At 38.9% G+C, this 20601-nt stretch overlaps 1 protein-coding gene across 1 annotated transcript; it reads left to right on the top strand.

The window, feature by feature from the left end:
* Window positions 1–1685: 1685 nt before the first annotated feature.
* LOC122076652 (mediator of RNA polymerase II transcription subunit 17) lies at window positions 1686–18367 on the top strand. Its single transcript, XM_042642064.1, has 8 exons — window positions 1686–1882; window positions 1975–2164; window positions 2572–2685; window positions 10167–10252; window positions 16058–16454; window positions 16534–17007; window positions 17095–17415; window positions 17903–18367. The coding sequence occupies exons 1-8, from the start codon at window positions 1794–1796 to the stop codon at window positions 18227–18229; spliced, it is 1998 nt and encodes a 665-aa protein (XP_042497998.1). The 5' UTR covers window positions 1686–1793; the 3' UTR covers window positions 18230–18367.
* The last annotated feature ends 2234 nt before the right edge of the window (window positions 18368–20601 follow it).

Here is a 20601-nt window from a genome sequence, read left to right as displayed (position 1 = left end):
GATACATATCAAAGATGTAGTGGTGATACAGTAAAAAAAGGTGGGGTTTTTTTGGCCAGAAACACTTTTTTGTACTAGAATCAGCCTGATTCGGTCGCTTCACATATGTATCAGCGGAGACGAATACCATGAACTAGAGCCATGGGACCGTTTCCTTATATCTTTAATGGGAGAGTGTTTCCTATGACACCAGTGTAAGAAGGAATATGTAGAGCACAACAATGGCTTTGCAGATAACAGAATCATCTACATTGGACCATGGTGATCCACATGGTCAGATAAAGAGTACATAGAAAAATACGAAATTAAAAAAAAAAAAAAAAAAATTCCACGTGGGTGGGAAATCGTATTACAGGGTTGTGGGAAAGTTTTTCCTCATCTTTAATATGAGATAAGCACACACATGACAAGTTCAGGTTCAGGGTTGGCCTCCAAATCCTCTGCATCTCATGCAGTGTTGCAGTAAGCATCCGGTGGATGAGAGCCCTTTTGAGTGTGCCGGGATGCTCACTGCACCAGTGCAATGACTGCAAAGGATGTGGATTCCTGGGAGTGTCCTACACTTCATGGGCTTTTTGGTGTGGGCTTCAAAATTCTACAAGATCCATTACCTCCCAGCATTCCCCATCACTGGGCTGAGTCTATAAACTTGTACATTAGGCCCACTAAAATAAAATCTCTCCATATTCTTGGTTTCTAAGGCATTGATGCTGATGGGCATCTTAGATAGATCGTAAGAGTGCAATTGTACATTACAATTCTATGTTTGGCTGTCTGGATTCTGGAGAGTTAAAGGAAGAATATAATTTTGTAAAGGTTTAAGTTTTCCTTCACCCAGCATGAAGAGAGATTGATTTTTATTATTATTATTATTATTATTATTATTATTATTATTATTATTATTATTATTATTATTATTATTATTATTATTATTATTATTATTTTCTGTTTCTGGGTAGAGAGCAGAGATCATATGTGAGGGCCACAATCAAGAAAATGGAATAAATAAATAAATAAGATTTATAGGAAGGAAAGAAAAAAAAAAAAAAAGGTCTCCAGAATTTGTCATGGCTTCCACGATGCCTATTCACAATAGGAAGTGAAACTGGCAGTAACGAAGGCCATCAAACTACTAAGAGCTTACACGGAGTTCAAAGCCCATGCCCCGTGGATCCTCTCCAGCATGCTAATATGTCCCGTGGATCAAAATACTTTAAATTTATAATGAAATCATGATTTATCATTGTAAAACAAAGATAACTAATATTAAAATCAATGGATAACTAATTATCAAGAAGATAATTAATATTGAAATCATAAAATGAACCCTATTTTCAAATCATTCCTTTAACTATCCAACTAATTTTGTATAATGAACATCAAGATTAATAAAATCATTTTTACAATTTACATCTCAATTTTTCTATTCATAACAAAAATGAATTTTCAATCTTCCATCTTCGGTTTCTCTCCCAAGAACCTTGGTCCTTAGCCATGGCGGAGGACAAGAAGAAGATAAGTGAACAGGCAATGGCACTAAGTGAGGGGTTGTCCCAATCTATTTCCTATTTTACCCATATCGTTTTCCATTATTCTGAAGATTCCTCTGTCCCTATCCAATTAATCTTGAGAATATCATGGGTAAATTTGTCTTTTGAAATGACTTAGGGGTTCTGGAATTTGCACTACGAATTCCAACTCTTATGTCGGGCTCTCGTCCTGCTTCAGTGTTCGAGCTCCCAAGTTCCCAGCTCGCTGCTCGCGAATTCTAAATCTCTGAAGAAAGCGAAGAGATGGAAGGAGACATGGAGATCTCGCTCGATAAGCTCCCAATCAAACGACTTGACGCTATTGAAGAGAATGGACTGGAAAGATTTCCTCCGTATGACTCTTCTTCCCTGTTTTTGTTCTCGCATTGATTCTTTCTTGTTTCGTTGTTTTCCGCGTAATTTTGATTTCTGTTCTTCGTTGCAGTGATGTAGATCACGACGAGAAGTGGGTTTCCTTGATTCGGCGTATCGACTTTGCTTGGGCAGTAGAGAAAGACTCCAAGAAGCAGAAGACTTCCAAGGACGCTTCGACTCCGTGGCCATGGCAGAGCTTGGTGGACAATTTGAAGTTGGCTCATCAAGAGCTCTCTGTCATTATTGATCTCATAAACACGGTATGGCCGATTTGTTTATTTGATTGCTATTCATTTGTTTAATCTCGGTTTGCATTAGAATTTCTCATGAATTCGAAGATTTCATGTTTCAAATTTACTGGAGATAAAGGAAAGTTCTCTAGGGAGTACGGTTCCGTAGTTAACTGATGGGAAATGAATTAGCATTTTCTCTGGGAGAATGTAGAGTTTCAGGCTAGATCCCCCCGGACTTTTTTTTTAATTGATTTAGGTTTTAAGTTCTACTTTAAGTTTTAAAATGTTGGAAATTGGAGTTCTGAAGAAAGTTCAGTGTCTGAATTGAGTTTCGAATTGTCAAATATTTCACAATATTTATATAGATAAATACTTCTGTAAGCATGTAAAATTGTGATGTTTTTTATAATTTATCATTTGACATTTTTTCGTAGGTGGAAGCTAATGATGCAGTTACTGTGGCTGGCATGACCAGGCCTAAGCAGTTGCCAAATGAAATTCTGTCTGACCTTGCTGTATCTGCGGCAACTAAACTACAATGCTTCCGGGTGCACTTCCCTTGCATATTAATAGTGGCATACTTTTCTAATTCTTTTTGTTGTGTTTAATATATTGAAGGTTAGAAATACGCTTTAAAATCTTAAGCAGAATTTCAGGTGCGTTCAAAATTTCTTAAACAATTGAAAGTTGGAGACTAATATATGAGAACTTTGTATTAATATGACATTTGATTGTCTTGTAAAATTTCTTGTCAACTTATTATCACATACTCCTTGAAAGGCATGAAAAATAGACCCTTATGTTAATAACAAGATCATATCAGTCGATTGCATAAAAATTTAGTGTTTGCTGTGCATTGCGTGGTAGGATCTCTCTCTAGCTGTGGATGGTTATTTAGATTCTAATGAAGCTTCCTGCTACTGGACTTAAATATCTCTATTTTAGACTTAGTCTATCATAAAAAATTAAGGGAATGTACTTATCAAAAAGGAAAGGGAAAGGAAAAAAAACAACGAGATGTGGACCCTCTCCTTTACCTTATAACCTAAAAGATGACAAAAAAAATATAATTTGAGGTTTTCTCTTCACTTTGTCAATACTCTAATTGTTTGAGTATAAATGTATGATACTAATTAGAAGATAAATCTTCTTTCTGCATGTAGCTACATCTTGTGGCATATTATCTATAGAATGAGATGTTACATGCTACAATTAGTGTCTAGTGTCAAAATTAAGACACTTTGTGGCCAAGTCCGTTCCACTTCCACTTGTGAGATGAAAGAGTATGTCTTCAGGCTCTCAAATCTCCTTAGAATGATTAGGGTTCTTGCATTCAGTTTGAACATTTTTTTTTCATGGAACATGAATCTGCCAACCCCCTTTGTTGTAGCTAAGAAAAGATTGGTAGGCCTAGTTTGATTCAACGTTTGAGTATGCCATTGAAGTCCTTTTGTTGTTTCTTTGTGTATGAAGTTAATTGCTTTCTGTTGTCTCTGTAAGCCTTTGTTGATATATGCATAGGCTTCAACCGTTGAAGTGCTGATTGCCAACCATTTCCTTGCTCTTGGTTCTCTTAGGGCCCATTTGTTTAGAGGGGATTTGCTAGGGTGGGATAGTTGCACGAACTATTCCACCCCAATGTGATTTGAGACTGTTTGGTTTTTGGGGGTGGGATTTTGGGTTGACAGCCATTGAACATCACTTTTTGCTTGTCGGCTTATGTGGCACTGTATTTCTCCCACCCCAACCCCTCCCAAAGTCCTACCAATTTGGTGGGACTTTGATCGAAAACTTGTGGGAAAACGGTTGAAGATGACCAAGCATTGCCTTTATGAACTACGGGCCACCCCTGCCGCTGCCACTTACCGCTGCCAACTTGCCATTGTTACATTTCCATATTTCAACAAATTTCTAGCATAAACGAAGGCTGCCGAAGAAGATGCCCTTCCAATGGAGGTCATGACGGCCACAGATCAATGCATTACAGCAGAGAGTGCTTCAGGAATAATATCAGTTGCTACAAGCATGTTCTCTGACCATTTTGGAACATTTGTTTTCAGCCCCTTGCATGTAACCCTGATCATAACCTTACTTGTCTTTAGACCTCCCATCTTCACCTTCACCTTCGTAACCACCCTTATTCAGATCCGACTTCAATGACGATGCCAACAAGTCCAGATTTTCACCGATACTTGACACCGTCCCCTTCAAAACGGCTGTGTTTTGGTTTCGTGGGTAAACACTAGAAAAATTTCATTGCTGACATCGATGTCGCTGGAGCTCATGGTCACATCGGTTGGGTCGTAAATGAAAATGAGCTTCTTGTTTGGGTTTCGAGTGACGACCGTGAGATCGAAGAAGAAGACGATGTCGACTGTGTGCTCCGGCAACTCTTTCCTTCTCTCCATCTCTTTCCTTCAACCAAACGAATATAAGAATGGGAGAATGGGAAAGTTATGGGATAATTTATCTTTTCTAGAGCAACCAAATGCTCCTAGGGTGGGAAAGATTAACTTTACCTCACTTTTACTTCCCTTGCTTTTCACCCCACTAACATGTGGGTTCCATACTGACAACATTCCCACCTCCAACTCCCCTCTAAACAAACAACCCTCAATAAAATCTTTTATTGGTTTTGTTTGTGAACCACACAGTGATGCACTAGCACTTGATTGGTTGGACCAGCATGACCGGTTTTGGAAACGCAAACCCAGAAGGAATCGGTCCAACCTGTCTCTTTGGTTCAATGAGGGTTGGAAGTAGTTTAGTTAGTCTTTGTGTCTTCTATTTATGTTTTAAGTTGGATACATGGGAATATGAGATAAGAGTTAGATTGCAAGTTAGTCTTAGAGCTAGTTAGGAGTCTTGTTTGTTTTTCGTTATATAATTAATTGCATGTACCCAACATTAGAAGAGAGATTTGAATAGAGAGTGAAATTGTTTTGTTGGTTGCTGCCAAGAGCTGTGAGCGCGTGACTCTTTCTCCCTGCAAATCTAAGTTCATTCTCAGATATCTTCCCTTCTCTAACTGGCCCTCCACTAATTTGGTATCGGAGCCAAATTTTCCTCTCGTCTTCTTCTTCTGGTTATTCGTCCTCTTTTTAGGTTCATCCCACTTCTCTCATTTGGACTTTATTTCTTCTCTTATTCTTCCGCATCTCATACGGATATTCTGTTATGTTATTTTCCTGCTATGAGTGAACTTTTCAAACCTCAAGAGATTCGTCCACTTACTCTTTTTTGTCTCTATTCATCTTCAAACTAGAAGCATAAACCATCGTACCCTGGGTGACTGGAGCTCTAGAAGATCAAAGTTGAAGGTGACCTTTGTCATGGGTTCTACACTGAAATAGGGGCCTACTTCTCCTTCTTCCGCCAGATTTTTTGTCAAAAGATTTTCTTTGATTTGAATATGGTGAATCACTCCTTTGTTAATTGGAGTTGATAGATCCGTGAATTTGGAACATTATCCCAAATTTCATAAAACCTCCAACGAAGGATTTCTTCATGAAGAGTTGTTATTTTTCCACCAATGAAAAAAGGAGAGAAGAGTTTCAGAGTTGGGAAATGGACTTGAGCGTATTTGGTTCCCGTCAAATCCCTGCTCTCCAGTGTACAAGAATCTGGAGTTGGAGTCCTAGTCAATCTCGAATGCTGTCCAGCTTATCCGCCATTGTTTTTCCCCCCTTAGAGGTCGAAGACAGCCCAACTTCTCACCCCACAATAAGTTCTCGTTGACCGTCTTGACAACAGGATTCAGGGGTGGAAGTCTAAGCTGCTTTCCCAAGCGGGAGGCACCACACTCATTAAAGCCTTTTCCTTCTTCTCCAGATTTACCCTCTTTTTTCCCCTTATTCTAGTCTATCATTTTTTCTCACTTATACTTGACACTCCTCTTGTGTTTTATAGTTGGACTTCCCGTAATCACGGTACTGCCAGCTTATTTATTTTGACTTTTAGTTTATTTACGATTGTCCCATTATTGTTATAAACTTCACTTTATTTCCAAGGTTTACCATTAACTCTTTGATTTGAGTATTCTCTTATCCGAGTGGGCCCAAGTGAACCCTAATAGAGTTTTCAAACCCCGGGATTGCCATCAATTTGGAGATTCTATTTATATCTTAACCTTGGTCGCCAATAGTGAGATTCTCCAACAACTCAACTCCAATAAAGGTGAAACTGATACAAAAATTGACACCCTCACTGAACGTGTCGATACCCTCACCAGAGATGTCAGTTCCATCCATATTGTGATGACCTCCATGCAAGCTTCTATTAATTGACTGATGACTTTTTGATAAAGAAAAGAGTCCCATGCAATATTGGGATTCTTCCAACTCCATCCCACAGAATCCACCTCGTGGTACACCACCACCACCACCACCATATGGAGTTGGTAAATTTTATGATTATGTAGCTAAAAGAGTAGTGAAGGTAGACGTCTTCGATTTTTATAGGGATAACAACCTAGAATGATACCTTGATTGAGCTCATTTGGAGATCTTTTCAGATGGTACAGGTTGATTGAGGCCTGAAAGATCTTATTTGCAAAGGCTAAGCTGAAAGGCACGACTCGAGTCTGGTGGATCAAGCACCAACAATAGAATTGGGCTCGAGCAATTAGTTTAGTCAATACTTGGGATGAGATTATCGAAGCCATGAACCGGGGATCCTTGCCTACCAACTACAAGCAGTGTATGCACATCAAGTTTGCACAGTTGAAACTAGAAAGCATGATAGTTGAGGAGTACGTCGCCGAGTTTTATTATTACCCACTTGATTTGATTTGAAGTGGGATGAAGAGGTATTGGTGGCATAGTTCTACAATGGTTTGCACCCTTAGATCAGTATTGCAGTAGTATCCAGTCGACTGCCTACAATAGTGGATGTTTTACAAGTGGGCATATCAAGTAGAAGAAAGTTTGAAACATCCATACACTCGAAGGAATTTTATAAATACTTTTCCTAGGGGTGAGAGTTCCGGTCAACAACAGTCTTCTCCCCAGGAAAGGTCATTCAACAAACCACATACTACTGGTTCATCTACGACATCTTCATGACCTAATCGACCATATTCTCCACCTCGACGTGGTTCCAATAGACCTCCTGTGATGCTAAAGGTTGTCATTTAGTGTTTTACATGCAAGGGGTATAAACAAGGATTAAAGTATCGGTATCGGTCGTCGTATCGGTGGGTCAAAATTAAGATACGTATCGGAGGGTATCGTATCGTATCGGAGATACACTAAGATACGCTAAAGATACACACATAAATGGATAGAAAACATTTTTTTAAACACTTTTGCATAAAGAATTTGTTAAAAAAAGCTATTGATAACATGTATTATGCATAAACACTAAATTAAGGGTATCGTATTAAGAATTCAAGGTCTGTAGTTGTCCCATAAATGTAAAATTCTTGTTCCCAATCTTGATTTCTACTTTAGTTAGAGATAAATATGGTTGACAGCAATTTTGGAACAAAAACCCTTCAAAAAATCGTTTTTTTTTTTTTTCTGAAAAATTACCCATATTGGCCATTATATGACCGTAGCACCGATACGTATCGATACTCACCGATACGTACCAATATATATATATATATATCGATACTCACCGATACGTGTTGATATATACCGATACGTACCATCGATACATACCGATACGTATACCGATCGATACATACCGATACTCACCGATACGTACCAATACATACCGAAACGTACATTTTACCTCAATTTTATATTTTTCATAGAGTCGTATCGAGGCATGTCGTATCGTATCGATGTGTATTAGTGGTGTATTGATGCATATCGGTATGTATTGTAGTATATATATCGATACGAAATGATTTAAAAAATTCAATGTATCGTATCGGTGTGTATCGTATCGACCGACTAAATTTAAGATACGTATCGGAGGGTATCGTATCGGTATCGGAGATACTTAAAACCATGGGTACAAACATATTAGTATATAGTGTCCCAACCATTTGGTAGCTTACATTGATAAGGATTCTTTTATATCATATGTTCCATAAGAGCACTTAGGTTTTGAGACGGTTTATTTGAAGGCGGAACGTGAGCTGGGTGAAGTCAACGACAATGACAGTGATATGGAGCGACACCCCTGTTATGTTCTTCGCCTTGTTTTGACCACTCAGAAGGTCACTAAGGATGAAGGTTGGCATCGGAATAGTATATTCAAAGCCCGCGTGAAGAGCAATGACCAATTATGTAGCATGGTGATCGATGGAGTTAGTTGTACTAATGCCATCTTTGAAGATGTTTGTAAGTTGGGATTGTAGACAAAGCCACATCCAACTCTCTACAAAGTTCTGTGGGTGAACAACACTAATCTTGAGATTATCGATTGGTGTTTGCTCACCTACTCTATTGGTGGATTCATGGATACAATACAATGTGACGTCCTCCCTCTGAAAGTGTATCATATTCTTCTTGGTTGACTGTGGCTATTTGATAAAAAGGTATATCGTTATTGTAGGTATGTGAATACCTACTACTTCAAGCACGACAACAAAGCAATGGAGTTTCTTCACGCTAAAGATCTCTCCGATATTAAGCTAAAAAAGTTTGTGGGATTGTTCCTCTTATAGTGTGTTGACTCAGATGGCCTCCTTAGTCCTCCAAACTCAACGGAGTCGAGTTCTTTTCAGAGGAGGAAAATTGATGCAATAGCACTTGATTGGTTGGATCAGCATGACCAGCCTTGGAAAGCTGAACCCAGATTGAACTGGTCCAACCAGGATTTTTGTTCCAATAAGGGTTGGAAGTAGTTTAGTTAGTCTTTATGTCTTTGATTCATGTGAACATGAGATAAGAGTTGGATTGCAAGTTAGTCTTAGGGTCTAATTAGGTGTCTTGTTTGTTTTTCTTTATATAATTGCATGTACCCGATGTTAGAAGAGAGATTTGAATAGAGAATGTGAGTGTTTTGTTGGTTGTTGCCAAGAGTTGTGAGCGTGTGACTCTTTCCCCCTGCAAATCAGAGGTCCTTCTCAGATTTCTTCCTTTCCTTAACTGGCCTTCCACCACCCTGCTAAGCTTAGCTTGATGGCACTTTTATCTGCCAAATGGAAGCTCACTTAGTGCTCAAATCTTGTGAAAGGTTTTCCACATCACTCTTAGTTCATTGAGAAAGTTTCAGCATGAAGGCGTAATGGTAATGGCACTCGGCATAGTAAAGCTTTGAAAATGGTTAAAAGATCTGTAACTGAAAATCAGTTGGAGAATAGTTTGTGCTCCATCCAGATGTGTATAGTCGTTAACTATGAGATTCATTTTTTCTTTGTATCAAAGGGAAAAAAAAAATGTAATTGTCTCATTAGGCCTGATAAACTCAGGTGTGCATGTTCTTAGCTGACATTTGTGATTCCTGTTGTAGTGAATAGCTATTGTTCATTCCAATGTCTTATAGACTGAAGCAGGAAATTTAGACCACTCAAACTGCATTTTGTCAGACCATCCTGCACCATCCCCAGGACTAGACCTAGGTCAAGATTTGTTGAACTAACAATGGATTTACTGATTTTGATTTTATTTGAACTGGACTGACCATCAATAAATGGTTGAATCACTCAGTTGAAAAACTTAAATTTTCTTCAGAAAGTAGGGACAATACAGCTTGGACAGAGGCTGTCAAGTTGTTAAAACAACGAAGATACTGTTAGCATGCCCATTGATTAATGTGTAATTTTTCCTTAAATGTACTGTCACAATCTGAAAATTTTGGACTGTGATGCGAGACCACTCACTGCCTGGCCACAGCAGTTCTAGGTCCAGTCAGTTTTTATAACATTGACTGTAGATTGGAGAAGATTTTTTATTTATTTTGTAGTTTGTAATAGTTAATATGTTAGAATTCATGACATGGCCTTGACTGGAAATTGACTTTCCCAGTTACAATTTAATGGTTTTTCCAATAAATTTTTTCCTTGGCTTAATGAAATGCATTGTGTTTAGCTACTTATTACCTCTCGGCTCTTCTTGTTATTTTATATCTGTAGCATCTTGGGAGATACTTTAAGCAGTCTGCCAATGCTTTGGAGCAGCAAGTTGCTAGGGAAGCAAGATTTTATGGTGCTCTTATCAGGTGAGTGAGTCTTTTAAGTTATAACCCTGTTGAACTTAACACCTTGTCATTAGGTTACAAAATAGGTGTTCCAAAAATCAGTGTTGGACTCCTACCAAAAAAAAATTCAGTGTTGGACATGTCTTTTCATCTCTTGTATCAGGGCCAATATATTTTGCTTGTTAGTTTTGTTTTTTCTTGCTTTCAGGCATCATCTTAGATTCTTGATGTATATCTATTACACATGAACTGGTGCCATATGGATTCCATTCTGATCAAATAAGATTTAAAGAACAATAAACATCCACAGGAATAGAATCACAGTGACTAAAAGTTAAATAGAAACAGACCAGAATGAAGTTGAATCAATAACTGAACATCCAACACACTTGGATTGGGGCTGAATATTAGATAGAACGGTGCTTAGAACCTATAGAATGCATACTCCATAGATCAGTTTGATCTGACGGTTGGATCAGTCAAATCTGATGATGAATAAATTTAGTAACTATAAGGGCGGAAAATAGAAACTAAATAGAAACAATGATAACTTCTAAACCAAAGGTCAGATGTCCTCCCAATTCTGTCAAAGAGGTGCTTACAGAGAACATCTGGTCAAAAAAGTGGGCCACATCCGATGGCTGGAATTGCAGAAACTACATGGCCAAACCAGAATCTAGAACAGGAAAAAATGAGAACCGCAGTTGCTGTATTGCATTAAAACTTGGACAAAACAAGGTAATCAATGTCTGAGATAATGACAGTAGGAAAGACGGGTTCAAGTATGTATTAAGACCTGCAAAACTGAGGTTCAAATCACCTCTAAATCTCCCATGCAAGGCTTGTTGCATCTGCTGGAAAATTAAGAAGATGGAAGAGAGGTATAAAATAGAAACTAGACTATATCGAAGGAGCGGATCAATGAAGGTCTTGCATCCTCAAAGTTTGAGATGAAACTGCTGGTGAGAATGGAGTTGTGTGGACTTGAAGTTGACTGCAGTAGGAGACCAAACTAGCTGTGCCACAGGGATGGAGAAGTCTTCAGTCACCAGCTGCTGTGGTTGGAACAATTGAGTGCCGTTCAATTAACAAATGGCAGCAACAACAGAGGATGGACGGCTTAATACCACACTGCTGGAAACTTGTTGCAGGTTTAACAATATAGAAGCTAATAAGAAGCAGGATAGAAGAGAAAGGGGAAGGAAGGAGGGGGATATGACGAAGGCCTCTCACCTATGGCCTTGGTCAGTCTCTCACTATCATAGGTCATCAAGGTTTCAAGAATTGGTGAATCAGACTAGGAATCACCTGAATCAGATCGGAATCAGTGGTCACTGATCTCAATTGTCAATGAGTTGATATGGCCCATTCCTGGATAAAATCACCAGAATCGTTGAAATATTCATCGAATATGCTGTTTCTAGGGCTATTTCAGACCGATTCAAACCGATTCTGATCTAATTCAGATAGGAATCGGCGTTGACCGCTTCAGTCGCCAATTATGCGTTTTAAAACCCTATTGGTCTGCAAGAACATCTGCCTTGATGTCATCTTTCAAACCGCTGATGAAGCAGCTCACCTGTTAATTGCGTGAGCAGGAGGCTAAGATTTTTTCAAACTTAGCCTAGTAGTCCCAAATCAATCCCATCTGTTGGAGTTTCGCTAACTCACCGAAGAAGTCTTGGAATCATGTAGGGCCAAACCGAGCATGGATTCTAATGTAGGACTAGATTTGAAAACTCAAACTAGACCCAAACTGCAGGAACTTTTAGTCAAAAGAACAAACAAGTACCCAATACACACCAGCAATAAGTCCAACAGAGCAGTAACAAATCAGCAGGCTATTGATCTCAACAGCCAGTATCGATTAGGACAAAACAAGGATAATCATAATAAAGCAAGCCAGTGATGGAATAAGGCTTCAAATAATTCAGATCAACAGATTAATATGCAGCAGAGGCTCAACAACTGACAGAGACTGAAATAAACCCATCGAGTTCAGTTCTGGTCATGACAGGTCACTAAAAGACAAGAATATGGTGATTTGTGATATATCACTAATGGCTGGGCAGAATCAGGCCTACCTTGGATCGATCCTTAAGGGGGTACAGGGGAACAATCAACCAAAGTTTGGGAACCAGCCGATGGCTGGAACTAGTACCAACAGAAAGTGCCGATTGGCTCTGTTTTCAGGAATTCTGGGCAGGGAATCAATAGTATAAATACCTGATTCGATGGCAGCAGTACAACCTTGAAACAACTTGAATACCAACTTGAAAGATAATAAGAAAGCTTGAAGAAAAGCCTCCTGGACTTCACGCCGCAAGGAGTCACTTGGATCAAGCACCAAACTCAGCACTTTGATCAAACACAAAGCAATCTCAGCAGAGACATGGCAGTGACAACAGTTTTTTGTTTGTATAAATCATGGGCTCAAAGTGAGACCCCTTTTCTTTATCTATAATGATGGGGGAGTGTTTACAAATAATAGAAACTCTGAAGTTACTAAAAACTGAGTTACTAAAACTACTGACATGTAGTTACTAAACACTGGAAATGTAAACAACTGAAATTAGAAACTAAAAATGACTGAAAATTAGAAACTAAATATCCCCATCTAAAAAGGAAACTAATGAAAAAGGAAACAAATCAGTGAATCCCGTATGCAACCTTAGAAACCCTAGTTTAGGTCCATAAAAAGTGATATACTACACTCAAAACACATGGGATCAAGGGCTCAACATCTATGGAACCCAACCCTAGGTTTATTTCTAATAAAACAAGTCTATTTTGGTGATTAATTTGCATCAGATTCCCTCACAAAATCCTTGCCACATTATATCAACCTCATCTTGCTTGTACAACTAGGCATCTCCGTTGAGATGAAAGGATGCCAGTGCCACATTTTCTTCATCGGGTGCTTGATGAAATTGGAAAAATTGTTCAACCCTGCAGGTCCAGTTTTTCGTGTATTCTTTGTGGTTACATTGTTACAATGGGAAAAATCCTGCTTGACCAATTTTGATGCAAAGGAATGTTGTGGGTTGACGTGCGCAAAGGTGGGTTTTGGTGGGAAGCTCGGATTGCATCAGGATATTGCGAAGTAGATCTAGAATTTTCACTTACCTCAGGATCGATTGCATGGTTGCTGGTTGACCTTTTCTTCTCAAAGAATTCGGACAGCTTGGTCAAGAGGTGTTGTTGCCCATCGAGTTTGGATAAGATCTGCTTCTGCCCTTCATTGAGCAAACTAACTTCATCTTCAAGCCGGTCTATGCGCTTGTCCATTCCTTTGCTCTGATACCAGTCTAGAATGTACACGGTTTCCTTTTTACCTATTGTGAATAGGCTGTAATGAAGGTGAGCTGGAGCGAGAGTGATAGAATTTGAGAGAAAATAGGGTGAGTCTTACCCAGGAAACTCTGCCTCTACACAAGTAGAGTATTTCGACTAAAAGACTCCCTCTCCATATTATCTTTATTTGTTTAAGTAAATACAACATAGTTAATATAACTAACCCACTTAACACATCCACTAGTCCCAATCCCTAGTCTCCCATGGAATCCCACTACTTCCGCACTCCCATACATAGATAACTACTCCCCTATATAGGTAACTAACACCATACATAGATAACCACCTACAAAATTACAAAACTCCCTGCCAAACATATCAGCCACATAGCACCTCGTCACCCGAAGGATGGAGCTCGACTTGAGAGGGTGAGGCATGCGCGCTTGCGTGTAACAAAAACACCCAGCTTCTCTATAATGGTGAATCTTCTGTTTTTATCTGGTTACTTTCCAACTTTCCGATTCCCTTGCTCTGACCATCATTATCTTCTTCTCTGGACCTTATTCAGATTGGATACAAGAAATTTTACTTCTTCCTTGTTTGAAGCATTCTTGGTGGCTCTGTACCTCCTCACCATATCCCTAACCACCATCCTTTGCCACCTATTCCGTCTTCAGCTGGGCATTTGGTTTCTTAGCCCTTCTCACTGCACTGCCTCCTCCACCGATTTGGTTGATCATGCCATCGTAATGGCATTTGGGTAGAGCCATAGCAGTAATTTCTCAGCCTTGGCTTTGCATTTGCAACAATGTGAGAACAAGAAGCCCACAGTTTCATAAGAAACCAGGAACCCCCGACTTTCCAATTTTCTACATTTTACAAATCTGAGAGGGTGGCTCGGCTTTTGATGGGAGTTGGGGTTCATTGAATTGATATTTTCTTTTGGTCTTTTATTGCCATCAAAACTCATTGGACAGTCAGCACATCCCATGGATTTTTTTCTTGATGATCACATCACATGGTATTGATGGGTCGGGGACCTCCCAAGCACTCACTAGCCTAATAATAGACATCAGTTCTGAAATCTAATTTATATATGGATGAAGATGCTAATCTGACAGTTACGATCAAGAAAAATGATTGGAGTGGTTCAGATCATAGTTGTCACGGCGACAAGGCGAACCAAGGCGGTGGAGGGTTGTCTAAGCAATTAGGCGAGAAGGCGCACGCCTTGAGGCGAACAAGGCGACCAATTGTTTTTTTTTTATTTTCCCTATTTTCTAACATTATTTAGTAAGCTATATATACCTTGTATCATAAAAAATCAAGATTAAGCAACATCAAGTCATTAAAAATCAACATTTAGTCATATTAAATCATAAAAAATTAACATTAAGTCATATTAAGTTATAAAAAAATCAAAATTTAGAGAAATGCTCTGGTTCTATAATAAGTTTGACTGGTCAAATGATATTATTTTTACATGAGACTTTTTGTCTCAGTTATAATATAAAACCAGCTTTCCAACAAGTCTAAGATTACTTAAATCTGAGTTATAATGACAAATTTATGCTCCGGTCAAACTTATTTTTAAGTGCGCGAATGCTATTAAAATCGCCTGAATGAAAATAATTTTATGGATATCAAAACAAAAAATTATTTTACCGGACTTTTGGTTTTTAGCAATGTTTTAACACGATAGAATTTATAAAATTTTCATAATTGAGAAAAACTCCGGCATTTAAAAATTGAAAATCGCCCCTATAACCAAAATCCAGTTTTTCTTCTTGGACTGGGGGGTTGACTTTTTATCCTTTTGGAGTTTGTTTTTTAAACTATTTTTATTGGATTCAAATAGGGGGTATTTGGTTATTTATGAATAATATCTTAAGTAAATGAAATAACAAAGCATTTACTTAAATGATATTTGGCATAAGTAAGTGCCAAAACACAAGGTGGCATGCAGTGCAATAAGGCGACTGTCGCCTAGGCCCCAGGCAAACCACCTGGACGCCTAGTCGTCGCCTAGGCGACGCCTTGACAACGATGGTTCAGATTGGTTGGGCCTCTGGATTCCTCTTATCTTAAGAGTTTTTCTTACCCCTTAATCCGTGAACTAGCCTCTTCTCATCTACATACTCTTATTCTGTTTGTTGAATGATTTTGCATGCCTGTTCCAAAAGTAAATATATGTGCGTATTTTTACTCCCAAACTTAGACACTTGCTGTATTATTGCCATTTGCTTTCTTATGCTGAATTTTTTAAATTATTATTGAAGTCTAGGTCCGTTTAATACCTGCCCGTACATATTTTTTTTGCTGTACCCAAACTTACTATGTGTGCACATGCTGAGCAGCTGAGATCCTTTAAACCTTGGTAATGCTTTGGTTGTGTGACTTGCCAATTTTAGGCATATAAACTGTTCCGAGGGTTTTATTGCCTAACATGCTAGCACTTCTTCTTTGCTTTTCATGCAACAATTTGTCTTCGAAAACTTCCCTTATATGCCTTACTTTCTAAGAAGCTGATAGATTGCAGCAGAACTGGAAAGTTAAACGACAGCGCTTGGCAATTCCCACAGCAGGCAGCGAAGGCTTCACAATTGACTTGTTTGATAATTCATTATCGGATCCAACGGCTATAGTTCGTCCATCTAATATATCCACAGTACGTGTTGATCATGACTCAGCTGGAATGCTGGCTATACACTTCCCTCCAAAGTGTTGTCATTCTATGAATTTTGGGTTTCTTGGTGGCCATTCAGGTTACAAACCGAAGAAACCCAATAAAATCAAAATCTATGACTCAGGTGAGAATCCTTTGAGAGAAGCAAAGAAAGAGATTATGAGTGATGAAGACGTCGATGAAAGTGTTAAAGAAACTCATTCGGTTCTTCGTGAAGTTCATCAAGCAATCTTTGATGAGCAGGTAAGGTTCAGTGGTTCTTCCTCCTTTCCATGCCTGTCCAAGCTGTATTTTGACTGATTGACGGATGATCTCCCTCCAGGTGTTTGATTTGGTGAATCGTGAAGCTTTTAACCCAACTTCTGGAGTTAATGTGACTGGTATAAGAGAAAACTATCTACAGTTGGGCATAGGTCAAGGTGCCTCAGTTTTTATTTCACTTGTGCCTTCTGGGCAAGATGCAGATCAAACAGCAGAGAATGCAATTGCCGATAATATGGAAACTGCAGTCTTATCTTCCGACTCACTTGAGGGGGTGAAGGCAGCTGGAAACAAGCAGGATTCCTTGAAATGGAAGCAGAGATTCCATAATCCAATCAGTTATGAAATTTATCTGCAACAGATTCTCCATGAAAATGTTTTTGTGAGAGCAAAGGATAGACGCCCATCTACTGCTAGAACTCAAGGATCTGGTCAGCCTTTGGCAGCAGATGGATTTGGTCTTCTGGGTCATTTTTGTATGACTTTGGCTCATAGAATCTTTTCAAACAAAGTTCTGGCAGAGCTAGAAATTCTGGTATCACCAAGTTTTATTGTTTTTATTAATTAAAAAGGAGAGATAATCTTCATAGTCTCCTAACTAATTTTGTCCCCATACATGCAGGCCAGTAGGGTGCCTTATCTCCATTTGTTATCTCATCCTACTTGGCATTCTCGGACTTCTTCATGGTCACTGTCTATGAAGGTTCCTCAGTCCATTCTTCATGCTGGCCGTCGAACCAGACCTTCAGATGTTCAAAGCACGAAGAATGTTGTCAGGTCACAGTTTCAGACTAAGGTCGTGGTGAATGATGACCGGATCAGTGTAGAAGGGGAGGGTGCACCAAATGTTGTTGGCTTGTTTAAGGGCAGTTCTGAGAATCTCTGCTCAATGAACAGTTATGGATTCAATTTGCCAGATCTTCCTGTGGTCCTCCTGCAGCAAGTATGTCTCTTCCTATTTGATACTCTGATGGTGAATTTTTAAAATTTATTCTATCTTTCATATAAATAGGATTCTGTTGTCTGCTGAAGTATTTAGGTTGTGGTCCAGCTGTTAACTAATTTGTAGAGAGAAGGGGGATGTATAATTTCCCTTGAAATGGAAAAAAGAGGAAAAACTTGACAGTCAATGTTCTTGAATTTCTTTTCTAAGCCTAGAAGTATTGTCATTTGCTTGTTTGGGAGGTATAGACGAGATACATTGTAGTGCATCCAATAATAGCCCGAATCAGTAGTCTTTCTGTAACCCTACCATTATTCTTGTCAGCCTGCATTTGATGCTTGCGCACTTGCACAGAACCATTTGGATAGCTTTGGAATTCAGTCAAAGAAAATAACCCATGCTGTTTGTTGCATGCTGACACAAATTTTAATTTCCTATGCAGTAAACATTCTGATTCTAAGTTTTCAGTAATGGGCTTTTGTGACAGGTTGCAAGTCAAGTTATTCGTTGGCTTCATGAGGAAGCTCTTATGGTGGGAATGAAGGCGAGCCGAGATTTTCTATGCTTGTCTTTTGAGCTGGATCAAGGTGAGATCTTGGGCCTACTGCCACATGTGGATCCTGAAGATACACATGGGGGCATCTCATGGTGGTTGGTTATGGAGGATGGGATGATGGAAGAGAGCAAGCTTCAGATGGATTTCTCCATGGGTGGATCTGAAAATAGGAGATACTTAGGGCACTTATCTTTGGAAGCATTGTATTCTACATTAATGGCTTTTTTGACCTTGTGTAATAGTGGTGGGAACCATTGATTCTTCAAGGAATGAGGTACGGGAGCAGGGGAAGAAGGGCAAGATTTTTTTTCCTTCCTAAAGAGTGATTTTCTTGTAATCAGGAAAGTTTGTCTACTGCTGTTATTCTAAAGAAAAAAAAAATCTTATTTTCCTTTCTTTGTTTTGGTTACACTTCTCTTCACCAGTCTTGGAGGCTTGACTGCTTTGGTTGAACATGTTAGATCAAACACCAAGAAACACGAATAATAAAGAGACAACAGATCCGTACGACACAGAAATTTAACGAGGTTCACACACCAGGGTGGTGTGCTACATCCTCGGGCGAAGAAGAAGATGATTCACTATGCAGATGAGAGATTACACCCTAGCAGCGGTAAGGAAAAACTCGTCCTGAAACCCTAGCTACGTGAAAAACTCTAGAATACAATGATTTTCTCAACAAGCAACAGTATATTATATATACTCCAAATATGTGGGTCGACCCATCGGGTCGCGGTCGATCCGGTTGAACCATACCCCCGCACCCCCATACGAGATCAGTGATGGGCTCGGGGCTTGGGCCTCTCGGCCCAATCCCTCTGTTTCCATCACAGATCTCAGAAAATTTTCCATTCGGGTCACCACCAAAATATGTCGGATCGGATCAATCTTCAAAACGGATCAAGAATTTGAGACAAACTTAACAGAACAGATTGTGATGTTGAGTTTATCTACTTGGTTTGCAAGCAGACTGGTCTCTACCTCTTAGTTTTAACTGGCAAATCTATTATTTCTGAGGAGCCCAAGTCCCTAACAATCTTTGTTAAAAAAAAGAGTATTTTAAGAAAAGTGGACCCTTGATTACAGGAAGAAAAGCCAGAGAAGAAGCAATCTAAAACGTGCTGACCTCAAATTTTTTTTAAATGTGACACCACGTCTATTAGTTGTAATGCAACAAGATTACTCTTTAGATGGTTGTTCTTTCAAATAAAGCTCAAAGGTTTGACTACTGGGTTGGTTCTGAGTAATCTATACTGTTCCTCACCGATTCTGGTCTCAAAATCTACACATAACCTTTAGTTTTTCTTTGTAATTACTATTCCAGTCGGTTCGTTATTGGTCTTTTGGTTCCAGACCCATTGGAAAACCCTAAAGAACCATTTCATCCCATTTAACATCGGTCTAAAAGTCAACACCCAGAACATCCCATTTAGTAAGGGGAATGGATCAGTTTCAGAGCAGTTCACAATTCTGCTCATATATTGACATCCATACCCTTTTGAAACTTTGTAGAGTAGCATCTTTAAAACCCTAGAAATTCTACACAATAAGGTTTTTTACCATTTGATACATTTTTTTCTCTAAGTTGAGTTTGATACTAATATCGATATGGATAGGCTATTCAAGATAGAAAAACACACCATTTTCTTGGACAAGTGTTTTCTGTCCCAAACGCAAGAGTGCACGTATCTAGGATGGGCATGGTGGTTATTTCGCACCCCTTATGTCTATTGCACAACGACTGCTTCCAGACAAAAAACTTTGTTTTTGAACTATACAATAAATCTGTATTAACACCCATATCAACCGAAACAAAAACCATACCTAGAATGGCACTTGCAATGCTACTCTATTAATGAATCACTATGCCACAAATAGAATATGAGGAATACTCATCTTTTTTTTTTTTTGGTAGAAATATTTAAGTTCAACATTTTTGAACCATAATGACTCCAAATCAGGATAAAAAATAGTTAGTGGTCCAGTGGAGCATTAGAGCTTAACAATTTTACAGATTTTTTTTTTTTTAATTTTTTTTTACAGATCTATGACAAACCATTGTCCATAACTGAGGCCCATTGTTTCTACCCAAAAAGAAAAACTAAGGCCTATTGGGATTTGGGAAATCAAATGGTGTATGTATCGGATATGAATGTCAATCTTTTGATAGACATTCTTTTGAATTATGTTTCTTTCTGAAAAATCATTTGGTTGCCTTAAGGCTAGTACATGTTTCTCACGGTTGAGATATTGGCTTCCTTAGAGAACGTCTTTCCGCTTTCTCCTTTTATGCTAGGTGGTAAAAAGGTTGTTCAAATCTGAGTTTAAGTGTTAAGGTAAACTCAGATTTTGAACACATCCTTTGTAATATGGTCATTCATGGGAAGTAGGATGCTCACTTATGAGGGTCATCCTAGTGGAACCAAACTACTCTGTTAAGTTTGTCTCGAATTCTTGACTCGTTTTGAAGATTGACCCTATCCAACATATTTTGGTGGCGACTAGAATGAAAATTTTTCTGAGATCTATGATGGAAGCAGAGGGGTTGGGCCGATAGGCCCAAGCCCGGAGCCCATCATTGATCTCGTATGGGGGTGCGGGGGTATGGTTCACCGGATCAACCGAAACCC

Source organism: Macadamia integrifolia, chromosome 4 (assembly GCF_013358625.1).
Source record: "Macadamia integrifolia cultivar HAES 741 chromosome 4, SCU_Mint_v3, whole genome shotgun sequence".
Lineage (NCBI taxonomy): Eukaryota > Viridiplantae > Streptophyta > Magnoliopsida > Proteales > Proteaceae > Macadamia > Macadamia integrifolia.
Note: the sequence above shows the minus strand (reverse complement) of the source record. Positions and strands in the feature narration are given on the sequence as shown.